A 14,165-nucleotide genomic window follows, 5' to 3' on the forward strand; every position below is an offset into this window, starting at 1 on the left:
TTTATAACTTATGATTGGAGGAGGTTGCCTTCTCCACTGACTACCAGGTCCTTCCTTTTGAGTTACTGGAAGGCCTCTGCTCGTGGACTGCACCCACACAGCTCTCAGGATGCTGTATTTGTGCATCCCAGCTGGCTCATCTGCCTCTTCCCCACTGCTTCTGGTCTTCCTGCTCAGCCACTAACTCCAAGACAATCTCCAGCACGTGGATGTTCTCCCAAGCTGCCATCAGACCACAGGGAGAGTGGTTCTAAGGGACTTCATCAGCACAGGAGTTGATCTTCAGGGCTGCCTTCCCCAATATATGAATTGAGACACCACTATCTCAGCTGGCCTTTAAAACAAAGAGATAGCAATTCTAAATACTAAGCATCTATCCTCTGGAAAAAAAAAAAAAAAAAAAAAAAGAAAAGGGCCACTGGAGTAAGTTGCCCAAAATTTATCCTTCTCATGAAACAGAACAGGTAATATGGTATCTGCTGAAAGTTACTTTGCATTTTAAGTTTGGAGATTTACTTAAGGAATAAGAAACTGCATCATTTATCTTGCAGTTTGCATTATACAATCTGTGCTATGCTAGTAAATAACATTTTCCTTGTTTGTTTTTAACCCTCTAATTGTTCCTAAATCAGTAAACATAAGGGTTTTCCCCTCCATTTTCAATCTACCTATTCTGTCAATTCTCCCACTATGTTTAAAGCAGCAAACCCTAGGCTGAGAAAACAAAGTGGGAAATATTTGTAAGTAATCTTTGATGTTCAATTCAATTTTTATTCAAATTACAAATAAATTGATCTTATCCCAAATAAAAATTAAAAAATACAAGCTGTACTTGTTTGTTGCAGAAATATATATATTCTACAAATGCATAGAGCATTCTACAACTATGTAGAACTCTAAATATATAGAACAGATCTGAAAGGATTTTTGTGACAGTTTCTTTTTCTATCTGCAGCATATTTCCTATATTCAAATCTTTCATTTTGTAGTCTCAAGTTATATCACCATTTCCCTGTATATCACTATTTCCTTGTGTTCCAAAATCCAAAAAGTGTAGTAGGACACTGCACTGAAGAGAGAAAAATGTTTTAAAATATCTTGTGATAGCTGCAGATGTGCATGTGTACATAGACAATTTTTCAAGAAACTCTATTTCTTACTACATATATGTTGGAAAAACGTTGCCTGTGGGCATTTTAAAGACATTGAAGTAAGGTGTGAGATTTGACAGTATACCCTCTCTGAAATCTTCAGAGGGGTAAAAGTCACAGACCCACAGAATGGCTTGGGTTAAAATGTAACTTAAAGGTCATCTAGTTCCAAACTCCCTGTCATGGAGAAGGACTTCTTCCTCTAAACCAGATTGCTCAGAGCCCCATCCAACCCAGCCATTAACAAACCCAGGGATGGTGCATCCACAATTTTGTGCAACTTATTCCGGTGGCTCACCACCCTCACAGTAAAGAATTTATTTCTGATATGAAATCTAAATTTAGATTATTTTTTTTTTTGCAGTTTGAAGCCTTCCCTGTTGTCCTTGCATGCTCTCATGAATAGTCCCTCTCCATCTTTCTTGTAGGCTTCCTCCAGTTACTGGAAGGCCACAATTGGCTCACCCTGAAGCCATCTCTTTTCCAGGGTAAACAATCCCAATTGTGTCAGCCTTTCCTCACAGGAGATGTGCTCCAGCCCTCTGATCATCTTGGCAGCCCTCCTCTGGATACACTCCAACAGCTCCCTGTCCTTCCTGTGCTGGGACCCCAGAGCTGATACCGCACTGTGGGTGGGGTCTCACCAGAGCAGAGCAGAGCAGAGGGGCAGGATCCCCTCACTCACCCGCTGCCCACACTGCTTGGGATGCAGCCCGGGATACATTTGGCTTTCTGGGCTAGGAGTGCACATTGCTGGGTCATGTCCAGCCTCTCACCCACCAGCACCCCAGGTCCTTTTTGGCAGGGCTGCTCTGGATCTGTTCATCCCTCAGCCTTGTGCATTAGATACAGTGACCTGCACAAATGCTCTATAGAGAGAGAACAGAGTTGGTCAAACACCCCAGTGATGGCTCTAATGTTTGGTGACCATATGGTCCCTTTCTGACCTCACTGCACCTCCATACAAGGGAGGAGGCATCTGTAAACCCTCATGATTTTATACTTAGCCACTGATGTGTTAGTGTGTCTCGAGTCTATATTGAAGAGCAGGGTTTTCCAAGATTTTCTTTTTATATGTCAGATCCAAGTAATTTTCATTAATTCTACAATAAAACCTGAACTCAAAAGAATTGTCTATAAACCCAAAGCAGAATCATTGAAATACACAGAAAACACAAATTTGCAGCAGGACTGCTAATGACTTTAGTCTGGAGAATATTATTTTTCTGTGTGAAGGCCAAAGTAATGATTTTTCACTTAAAAAGAATCATACAAGTCTGCTACAAAAGTAGTTCTGATGAAGAGCAGAAAAATGGAAGTTGTTGAAATGGTCTGCATAAAGTAACACCAAACTGATTTGCCAATACTGTTGAAGAGAGTTGGGTGACATTTCTGAAAGCAATGAAACACGTGGGACAGTTGATGTTATCATTAATTAGTTTTGGCCAACATATCAACTTCTTGATTTCAGAAAGCTATTAGGATTAGGTGGTTGTAACCATTAAACGTTATTATAGAGCCTATTTATTCTTCATATCTAAGTAAAAGAAGAAAATACTTATTAATACTGAAAGTTAGGGCAAGACACATGAACAGTTGTATTTTCCTTTTGCATTCATTCTTCCCTGCATTCTTATTTTGGAAAGCACCAAGTGACTTCTGGAAAGTCAGTAAAAGCAATAAAGTAACAAGAAACCTCTTCAGAGGTTTCCTTAAAGAACAACAACAAAAAAAAAAATTACCACAAGATATTCAGGTGGTCTATTTTTCCCCTTTATTGTACCCCCAATTATTTGTACATTTGTATTAAGTATCTGGGAGAGTCAGAAAGAGAGGAAAAGATTCAGCCAGGAGTGAAGCTTTTGAGGAGGTGCTGCATTTTCTTTGGATGAGTGCTGCGCACAGTGCAGTCAGCAATTTAGGCGGAGTGACAGAAGTCAAGTACCTGCCAATGTCGGGAGCAGAGAAGGCAGGTCTCACAGGAGCAGGAACCAGGAGTGAATCCAGCAGCTCAGTTGGACTCCTGGAATTTCCCTCCAGTAAAAATGCTCTGACTTTCGGGCAACCATTTTCAGTCACTTCCATAATTCCTTTCTTCTTAATCAACCAGGTTTCAACATAATGACTGCTTGGTTCATGTTTCTTAACAAAGATAGCTGAAAACTTCTCAAACCTTGTGACCACCTTGATTCCTCCCTTACATGGCACCAACATGGGTTATGTTAAGATGGTCAGGCTTCTGGAATCTTTCTGTCCAAGAGAGGTAATTTTTAACCTCTCTCCCTTTAAAAGCACATGTCAGCAGCCCATCCACCTCCTCATGCAGAGGTAAAAGGGAGGGTCCTGACCCTGCTGTTACATCCTACATGCTGTGATTCCAGCCAGCACTTGCACATTTAGCCATGCAACCCCATGGCCAAAACGCATTATGTCCTATGTGCCTCGATAAAGGAGCATGCTCTCGTTATCCCATTAAGAGTCTTTGCTCTTCCGCTATTTAATGGCCTAAAACTGTTGTAAATTTTATAACATTTTTCGTCACCCCAAAGGCACTCCTGTGCTAGAAGGGAAGGATGGTAGGAGAGGGACAGGGAACTCTACAGCAGCAGCTCTGCAGCTCCAGGAAAGGGAAGAAAAACTGGTTGAGGGTGATTCCTTGGATTACAGCAAGAGAAATCCAAATTCTATAAACATCTTGATAACATGTGAAAATATATATCCAGCTGCCTCAAGGCTGACTGTCCTGTTTTTTCCTGTCTATGCTTTTCCTTGCTCTAAATCCATTTCTACCTATTCAATCTATGTGTCTGTAATCATACTTGTAATTTACTTACTTTTCATAAAAATGCTGATTCTGAGTTTGTGGTTGACTACATTTCAGATTGTGATGCTGGGGTTTTTGATGACCATGGAAGTTGGTGGCTACACATGTGGTTTTGTCAAAAATAGAAACTGGTAGGACATCTCAGTGATGTGTTTTCTCCAAGTGACAGAGAAGTTAAAAAGATGTCTCAAGACATTCATTTGCAAGGATATCCCAGACTGATTTCTATTTTAGGTTTTATATATTGACAGAGAGACACCTTTCCTACACTTTCACATTTGTTCGCACACTTTTTTTTTTGAAGACCTCAGGACCTATTTTTGCTTGGTTTCTGAAGGCAGCTAGTTATGGTTCTGCTTGAGGACAGTAGGCAAAACAGCACTTCAAAAAACTCCTGTGTGAAAATTGCTAAAAATTCCACTTACCCACAGTTTTTTGTCCCAAGGAACAAAACTCCTTTGTACAGGCTTTCATTGCTTTCTATGCTTTTTTCTGTCACTTCTGAGGATAACCAAGGTCAAACCTATTAATATATTGTATGATATTTCTGAAGGACTGTTAACTACCTACCGGGTTGAAGGAGAAGTTTCTGGGTGACCAGAATTTCTGATTCAGTCAGACTTTGGATGATGCTGTGTTAGTTTGGGCCAAGACTGCCTTCACAGGGACTTTAAGGCAGAACTGAGCTCTGTTTGCTGCAAGCTGAAGAAGCCTTTTTGCTGGATGCAGTCACTGGCTGGCTGGGACATCCTTTGGATGCATTCAGCTGCACTGGGAAGGTGGGAAGCCTAGGAGGGTGGTAGAGAAGAAAAGTGGCAGGATTTGAGGTTGCTCTGTTCCCATGTTGCCACAGGGGTCTGGACAGGTCCTACTCCAACAGGAGCCATGGGGTGAGACAAGGCATCAGAGCAGGCATCAGAAATATCCTTCAAAAGAAGGAGAGAGAGGAAGGTCTGAAAGGCAGCAGGTCTTGTTTTCATCCTTACCTAGGGCAAAACTTTCTGAAGCATTTGCATGTAGCTTTCCCCATCAGGAAATTACCCATCCTTTGGGTAATTTTCTGAAAATCATGTGGAAATTAGCAAACAGACCACCAAAAATGCTTTGAGAGGAAAAGCTTTGTAAGGTTAGTAGTGCTTAAGGTCTTTTGGGAGAGGAAGGCAGGACAGACAAAACATGGCAAGACTTTTACAAGTCTATAGAAATTAGAACACACTTCATACTTCAGGAGAATGCACCAAAGGCACAACAAGAGAGGAATATAAACCTGGCCACAAATACATGAGAGTAGCAATCATATTATTAAGAAATGTAAAATTTGCTCTCCCTAAGAGGAAAAAAAGTTCTCTACCACAATGAAAAAAAAGCCAAAGCATAAACCCTGAAGAGAGGTGTGAATATGCCTATACACATGCAGGATTATGCTACAGACATACAAATCTTTGGATTTATTTAGCTGTGACTAAATATTAACACATTAAATTAAAAAAACCAGACTGCTAAGAGGCAAAAAAAAGCTTTTATGTGTGAATCCCACATATTTTTTTTTCTCTGCACAAAACATAACAGTTCAAAGTACTGTTAATATGTAGACAGCTCACCTATGCTTTATCCTCCAACACAGACCATCTAATAATCCAACAAAATGTACTTGTGATTTATCAGGTCTCACACCAGTAGAAATAAGTAAACAGACTTCATTAAAATATTAGAATTTACAAAACATTTAACTCTAAAATGTGCAAATTACACTTCTACATGAAAGGAATATTCACACTAACCCAAATTAATCCAAAACCCTGCTAAACAAACCTTACAGTAATACTAGGAAAACAACAAATATTTACCTCCCATGCTCCCAAAAGGCTCATCTTCTTTTTAGATACTGATTCTAAAATTCCTTCTCAAAATAATTACTGAGAGCTTGAGCTTGTTTCTGTGGAAGGGGATGGATGGCCCTCCACCAGCTCCAGCAGAGGCCCTAATTGCTTGCCTCTACTAATAAACTAATCTCAGGCACCTGGAACTAGCAGGCTCCATGCCGGGCAGACAGGGCTCAGGTTACCTTAGAAATGCTCCAAATATATTCACACAAATCACTCGCCCTGCAGATGTGCAAATACAGCTTTTGTCATATTGCTGGAGAGACGGACATGTGTTTGCAGGGCTGCAACACATAAAACCTGAAGATGAATTCATTGTGTTCCTTTAATCCCTTCCAGAGGCCAGGTGGGCATTTGGGGAGCCAGATAAGTGTGTTGATTATCCACATTACTCATTGCATTAATCCACTTGTCTGTGACTCAGAGTATCAGAAATGCTTACAGCACAAATATGTAGGTGGCTGGAAAAAATATATGTATTTCATGAGTGCCTGTTGTGTGTAAAATAAAACCTAATCAGGAAGTTAACCTAAAACTTTGACTAAAATCTAAAGAAGTCTAAACTTTGCTGATGTCTACAGTTTTTTAATATTACAGTTAAAGGATCTGGACGCCACGAGAGGATGTAAGCCTTGGTAAAAGCCTTGTGAGACAAATTATTTTTAAGAAATTTTAAAAGATTTTCACAGAAATTTTAAAAGATTTTCTGTGTCTTCAGAAATTAAAGCAGGTGTCATGCAATGTCCATGGAACCTTCCAAAAATTTCTTCTCCTTCCCTGAACAGATTATGTTGAAAAATATGTGTCAAACACAGTATGTTCCTGGTTTCATTTGAGGAGGAGAGAATGACATAAATAGGACCCACTTTAACCTGTAAATGGAGGAGAGAAAGAATAGGCTGTATTCTTGGTCTCCAACAAAGTGCTGAAATAGATGTCTAGTTTAGGTGATGTTCACACAGATTGATACATATTTAAAAAAATTTTCAATTTTTTCATCTGCATAAAAAATATTGTTTCTATTGACTACACAGACACAAACACAAAATCACTTTAGAAACAAAGTCAGGAACATCTCACAAAGTTATCTGTGTTGTGTTATATTCTAGACTTTTTTTTCCATCTTGTTCAAGATACTGTAAAAAAAATCCTAAACCCAGAAAACAAACAACCCAGCAAAAATAAACCAAAACAATAACATCAAAACAAAGAAACCAAACCAACAAACAAACCCAAAACCCACAAACAAACCAAAAAAAGCCCACTTAAATTGACTTTTTTAGATCAGAGACCTGGAATGATTGTGTTTTAGATATTAACCCAATGACAAACTTGCAGCTTTACTGAAAAAAAAGTGCAGATATTGCAAAACAGAAATTCAGGTCTGTAAGCAAAAGAAGGGCAGCTCTAAATCCTCAGAGCTCAGAGTCATCCAGCCCTGAGGAAATCCAAATGGAGACAGCATCCATCTGCCCTCAATGACAGCTGAATTTCCAAGACTTCTTTAAGTAATATGTTCCAGTAATAATGTTTGGTGAAGACTACCACAATCCACTGGTGCACCTTTACTAGCTTGAAGAACATTCCAAAAGTGAATAAATCCTTTTGTCTTCTGTACTCTAATGATTATCAGAAAAGTGAACTCAATTAATGAATCATTAACATGTATGAGCATTGAAAGATACATCAGAAAATCCCTTGCTCAAACAACTACAGAGACAGCATCCATTTAATTAATGCAATGAAGACAACATACAAGTTGAGGAGAGCAGCAGAAATAACAATGCAGAATTCCACAGATTTCCTGTCTGGCAGCAAAATTCTGTGCCATGAATGGCTCCTGCAGGCAGGAGTTTGGCTCCTTCCAAACTCCTCAGCAGGGAGTTTAGAAGAGTAGGCAGGTGATTGTGAATCCATGAGCATCAGACAGACAGTGCTGCTGCCATCATTTGATCTGGGATGCAGGGGGTAATCAATAGCAAAATACCTCCTGTGCCTACTTTATTGTCCACTAAGCCAGCCTTGAGGAAAGTGAATGCTAAATTCTCGCAAAGGAATGTATCTACTTCTGTTCTCCAAAGGGAGAATATTCCACACAATATTGTGTCCTTGCATTCTTCACTCGTCTCCAATCACACACACTCTCAGAAAAGGTTGTAAAAGATATGTATGCCTATGAGAACAACAACAAAAAAATCTCCTCTGAAAATTTATCACAATCAAAATTCTTACCAAAACTAAGCAAAAAGAGATTTCAGGAAAAAAATTCCCGAATGTTAAGTTTTATTATGTTCAGAGATGGATACACAGACCTCTTCAGATAGCTCAAGATATTTCCTGGAATATGTAACACTATCCTGGCATTGAACATTTAAAAAACAGTATGAAAAGTTGGGGACTGTATTTTTAAAGGAAGGGAAATGGTTCAATGACTCTAAACCAAGACAATTTTTGTAAAACCTCTTTTTACTTACTCTTTTTTTCTTCATTTAGTCACTTATGACAAGGTCCCAGCTGATTTACCTCTCCCATGACCTTATGTCATTTCACTGAAGTAGTGACCCTAGATATTAATGTGGGTTTTGGGGCTGCCTTTTAAAGCATTTATTCTCATTTCAGCTATTATTGATGAGCACTTGTTTGCATAAAGGCCTCTTTTATAACATGCAGGGTAGACATTCTCACATCCTATGAGCTGCCGATTTATTTTGCAGTGTGTGATGGGCTGGGGTACTCCCACCTGCCTTCCCACACAGCCTGAACTCAGCTTCACCTCTCTGAGCAGCCAGAAATCTCTCCTTGACCAAGCCAGGCCTCTGAGCTGCTGTCCCAAGCAACCACACACAGCAATGCTAATTGTTACTGGGTTTATTAAAAAAAAACAGAAAAGAAAAAGCCACACACACACATATATATATATATGTATTCCTGCATTCATGTATATTGAGCCCAGGTGAGGATAAACAGAGCCTGCAGTTGTAAGTCACAAGTGTGAATTTCAACTGAATTCATGTTAAGTGGTTTGAAAATATTTCTCTAGCATCCACTTTTGGCTGAGGTTCTGGGACTACATGCACAGAAAAAAGAAAAACAGAAAGGAAAGGGTTTGAGAAGCAATCCTACTCTGTGGAGTGAGCCAGGTTCCTACTGGCTTCACAGGGTTTTAGCCTTTGTCATGTCAGCAAAAGTGACCATCTGTTGACAGAACAGAAGAGAAAAATCTTCTTTTCTACTCCGTTATACTCTTTTCACACCTGCCTATTTCCCTGAAGTGTTTGCCTCTGCCTACAGCCAGCAGCAGTTGTGACAAAAAAAAAAAGGTTCCTAAGTGGGATCTCACATAACAATTCCTGAATTTCTAAACAATTTGTGAAAACCTATATGCAAATCATTGCTACTTTCCAGGGAGTTCTGGGAACTGAGTTAACTGCAGAAACTTGACTCTCAGTTGCTCAGTGCATTTGGTACTGAGTAGTAAGAACATCACTTTTCACTTTCAGTGCTGTGGGAAAACTTAACTTCTATTTGTGTACAGTCATAAAATGCATGTTCTAACATCATATTATGTATTCAATATATTAGAAAAACATTGTATTTTATAAGCCTTTGCATGGGAAGCTGCTTTTCCTGTCAGGGAGAACTGACAGGTTGCCTGCCATCACCTACTCTCCAGCAAAGTCAGTAGACCACACTGTCAGTGTGAAAACATCTGTTGAATGGATTTATTGAGAGAGCCTTAGGTACAGATTGGGGGGTGGGGGTCCCCACTGTTTATTACAGCCCTGACCTAATGAACTTAATTTGTTGACATGTTTCCCTCAGTGTTTTACTTGATCCCATCTCACATTTCTTTCTACTGTGCTGTTTTCTTGGAAACAGGAGTTCCTGGCACATCAGCATGTCCACCAGTTGCAAATCTACCAGGCTCAGATGGCTACAGTTGGCATGGCAGGATCAGATAAACATCGACCACTTTCCAGGACCCCATCTTCCCCCACTGACTCCACATTACCTCACCCAGACATGGACCAGCCCAGCCAGCATGTCTACACAACTGGTAGGGTTCCCTAAAGACTGATTTTAATAGGCAGGGCAAATGCATTTGTTCATGTGGGATCAACAGACTTAAATACCTCAAATGCCTCCTGCAGCAATGTGCTCAGTTTTAGCCCTATTGCTCCTCTGTTTTATGATGCTATACTGGCACCAACTCAACCAGTGCAGCTGATAAATCACAGGGTTAATATTCACACAGCCATAAATTATTATCATTGACTAGCTCTAGCAATACAGAAACAGGTGCATTTTTGGTACCTTTAAGTCATTTGTAGCTTTTTCTTTCATTTCTCTATTCTCTGGTTCTATTCTTTGTGTTCTCGTTGCCTGTTTTGTAAAGAGACCACTAATAATTTGAAGAAAGACCACCAGTAAGGAGGAAAACTGTGATGTAATTCTCAATGTCTTCATCTGACAAATCAGTCTTTGCTTCAAGGTCTCTTTCTCTACAGAAAGAGCAAAGCTGTAGGCATGACTAAGTGCTGATGGTTACAACTTCTGTGTCATTCAGCAGTTGTGTGGAGTCCACAGAGGCAGGTTTTATCCTTGTGTCCTGGGCATTCCAGTCAGTCAGGAAGCATGTGCTGTCCAAAGAAAAGTGATTAGAACCTAAAAAATCTTCAGTCAAAGGAAGGAAAATGACCACAGAAACCTCATTTCTTATTGTGGGTAATCTAACCTTGCATGAGAGTCCACCTTTTTAAAAGCCTGAATGTCAGTATCACATTAAAACACGGTCAGAAGCTAAGATTTACTTTGTGCACAAAGAAAAACAAAAGAGGGGGAAAGAAATACTTGCAGTTACTGTTTATGACGATTTATGCCAGAAGTATATTTCCTTCAGCTGGCAGAATTCCCCATGCCCTGAAAGTTTGCATTTTTTTCAGGCTATGACCATGAGTTTATTAAGAATGGAGTCCTTAGTGGGCACTGTATGTAACTGTGAGACAACGTGCTCCCATCTTTCCAATCAGAATGTGACCTTGGCACAAGCAAAAATGTATTATTACTGTTGGGTAACAAACATTTGGGTTGTACAGGAACAAACATACTAATTCACTTTCCACGAGTTTCTCCACAAAGAATAGCCAAGTATAGACAGGATTCCTAAACCAGACCACTGTATTTCTAGTCGTATTCACAGAGTCCCCGAAACATTGTAAACTCATTCTAAGATTTGCAGAGCACACCAAAAGTGAGCTCACTGCGTGTAGGCTTCACTGTCCCTTTCAAAAATCTGCCATTTCAAAAAAAAAGAAAACCCCAAAACCTGCAGTCCCTTTCAAAAAGCTGCTGCTTCAGCCTGATTGCTAAGGCTTACTGACATCTTTTATAATTCCCAGTGAGGGGAGTAGGGTCAAGGGGGTTACATAGATCTGTGGACTTGTGGCATTAGTGGAACTAATCAAGAAAGAAAGTGTGAAGTTGAGATGGAAAAATAAGAGAAGGAATGAAACTGTGTACAACAACACTGAATGGAGACGGTGATGGGAACGGGACATCCCTGGCATAAAGGGTTTGAGATGTGACACAAAGAAACCTGATAGGCTCAGCCATGGAAATGCAGACAGTCAGATTAGGCAGAGTCAAAATTTACCCTTATAGTAATTGCTACCTGAACACCAATGGAAAGAGAGAGAGAAAAAGAGAGGAAGAGAGGGAGGGAAGGAGACAGGGAGACAGGGAGACAGACAGAGAGGAAGGAAGGAAGGAAGGAAGGAAGGAAGGAAGGAAGGAAGGAAGGAAGGAAGGAAGGAAGGAAGGAAGGAAGGAAGGAAGGAAGGAAGGCCAGCTTATTGCAACTGAGATTGTCAGTCCACTAAATTCCTTTTTTCAAAATATGAAACATCTTTTTCTTGAATCCCTGATTCTTGTTTTACTGAATCTTTTTTCTTCCCTTCACTGTCATCCAAGGTAATAATCTCTATCGATTACCGAAAAAAAATAAATCCTCATATTTTCATCCGCCCTACAACTTTATACTTCTTTTTCTCCATCTCTGCTCTGTACCCTCAGTACTTTTATATAATCTAGGTACTGGCAGCGTGGGGCTGTACCTGCTTGCAAGCTGTATCTATGCTAATAGCCAGTACCCCCTGGCTGATGGACCAGAGCACACAGCTCTGCAGTAAAGCCTTTCCTTTCTGCTTAAAGAAATCTCTTTCCCTGACATGTGTCTAGGCTTACAGACCTGCACATGTAACCTTTATCACTCCAGCATTTGAGTACATCAAAAATAGAGCTATTTTTATGAGACTGATACCTTTGGAGTGACAATGAACAGAAACTGCAACACTAACAGTTCTAATACGAGTTTCTGTGAGAAAAAAAAAGCAACCCAACAAAACAATTTGTGTGTATTATTAACATATGGTATGTTATGGTATAGAATGACTTTATCTGTTCATACTATTTCCTGGATCTGGATGGTGCCCTAGCATTTATTCATTGACCGCTTGAAAGAAAGAAACTCAGACCCAGTTTTTATTTATTCTTATTTGACTTTTAGAAAATCCTTTAGGATGAAAGTCCTGAGGTATGTGGTCTGATCACAGTGCTGACCTGTTCTAAGCAGAGTTGGGCTACAAACCTCTGGAGGTCCCTGCCCACCTGAGCTATCCTACGGTTGTATGATTTTCTCCCTTAAGAGAGCACAAGAAAGATGGAACCAGCCATTGTCCACAGCAGTTGCAACACTACCATTTGTAAAGCATGGAAGGAAGGAATGCGTGTGTGCAAACAGAGAAAATCCGGGTCCACCATAAAGCAAAGGCAAATTCAGACTCTAGAAATTAATCTATTAACATGTCCCTGCCTTGAGTTGTTATTTACTTTTGGGGTTATTTTTCCTATTTAAATATATTAAATATATTAAATATTTAAATTTATTCTTGGGAGAATAAATATATTTAAATATATTCTTGGGAGAAAAAAAAGTTAGGAGGAAAACAGTTGTAGTAGATTATTACAGGGGCATCAAACTGAGCCCGTATTTTTGTGAGTCATGAGAAAAATACTTCTGGCCAAATATCTGAAGGGAATCAGAACAGAGATTGTTGTGAGAATTAAGCAATATATACACAGTATATGCACAAGATAATGAGTTAAAGGTGGAAAAAAAATAAAGTCCACTTAATTTTCATTTAGGCAGTTTACAGAATACTTGACAATATTTAGTTCAGATTTTTTGTTGGAATAATTTATTAGATATTCTTCCCTTGGGTTTTCTTATTGGTACTGTTATTCTCCAGGGCAATTAATCTTCTTCAAAGCATGCTGTTAGCCAATGATTTTTAGGTCTCTTGTTCTTCCCTCTGTTTAAAATATTATTAAAAGAAGCTGACCCAAATAAAGCATTTTGGAAATGGATGTGTGTTAGGGAGTCCCCAGCAGGAAAATCTTGGGTTTTTTACTGACTTAAAGCAAATTCAGTTTCTTTTGTCCTGTGTCCCCTATCATTATATGGTTCAATGGTGGCACCATTCCCGTCTGTCTTCAGGGCCACATTCTGACCTCAGTAATATTGGTGTAAATCCAGAATAAATCCACCAGTCTCAGTGGAGCTGCTCAGATTTACACAAGGAATCTGAGAGCAGAATCTGGCTGTAGGCATTTGCTCTGGAGAAACAGAATAACCATTTTTATTAATATTTCACAGCAGTCTGCAATTGAAAACAGTTGTCTCCCTCTCTTCTTCTTTCTTTTTTTTTTTTTCTTTTTTTTTAATGTGGGGGTGGGGAGATTATTGGCTGAATCCTGTTAGGGAAATCCTAGAGGCTATTTTTAGCAGTAAGCTCTACTGCTGCATTCTGGTATTGTACCAAGCACATGTGCTGTATGACCAGCAGCCACACATCTGAATCACTTGCACATCCTAAATCAATTTAAATGCTTGCAATAAATGAAAACATATATTTCAGTCTTTTCTTAAGTCAATTAATCCTCCTAGAATCAAATTTAATACTCAAATACCAATATATTCAGTGTGAATATCTTGGTATTAAAAAGTTTGGAGCAGATGCTTCTGCCATGCAATACTGGCCTCATTTTATTAAACTGATTTTTGATTCAGAAAAAATTACTCACATACAATAAAATTAGACTTCTAGTTATATTTTATTTCTGGAAAAGTGCTAAGAAAATAAGTTTATGTCAACCAGAGGAGGCATCCTGAAGACACACTTTCAGTGTTTCATTTCAAAATTGGTTGCAACGCTGATACAGGAAATAAAGAAGTGTCATTATTACACC

At 39.3% G+C, this 14,165-nt stretch overlaps 1 protein-coding gene across 12 annotated transcripts in view; it reads left to right on the plus strand.

The window, feature by feature from the left end:
• Positions 1 to 14,165, plus strand: part of HDAC9 (histone deacetylase 9) — a 454,940-nt gene that overhangs the window by 297,895 nt on the left and 142,880 nt on the right. For all 12 annotated transcript variants that reach the window (XM_058035907.1, XM_058036403.1, XM_058035984.1 and 9 more), the window contains one exon: positions 9,738 to 9,915. In XM_058035907.1, the coding sequence (XP_057891890.1) occupies positions 9,738 to 9,915 (178 nt within the window). The remainder of the gene's footprint in view (positions 1 to 9,737; positions 9,916 to 14,165) is intronic.

This window comes from Melospiza georgiana, chromosome 1 (genome assembly GCF_028018845.1).
Source record: "Melospiza georgiana isolate bMelGeo1 chromosome 1, bMelGeo1.pri, whole genome shotgun sequence".
In the NCBI taxonomy this organism is placed as follows: Eukaryota; Metazoa; Chordata; class Aves; order Passeriformes; family Passerellidae; genus Melospiza; species Melospiza georgiana.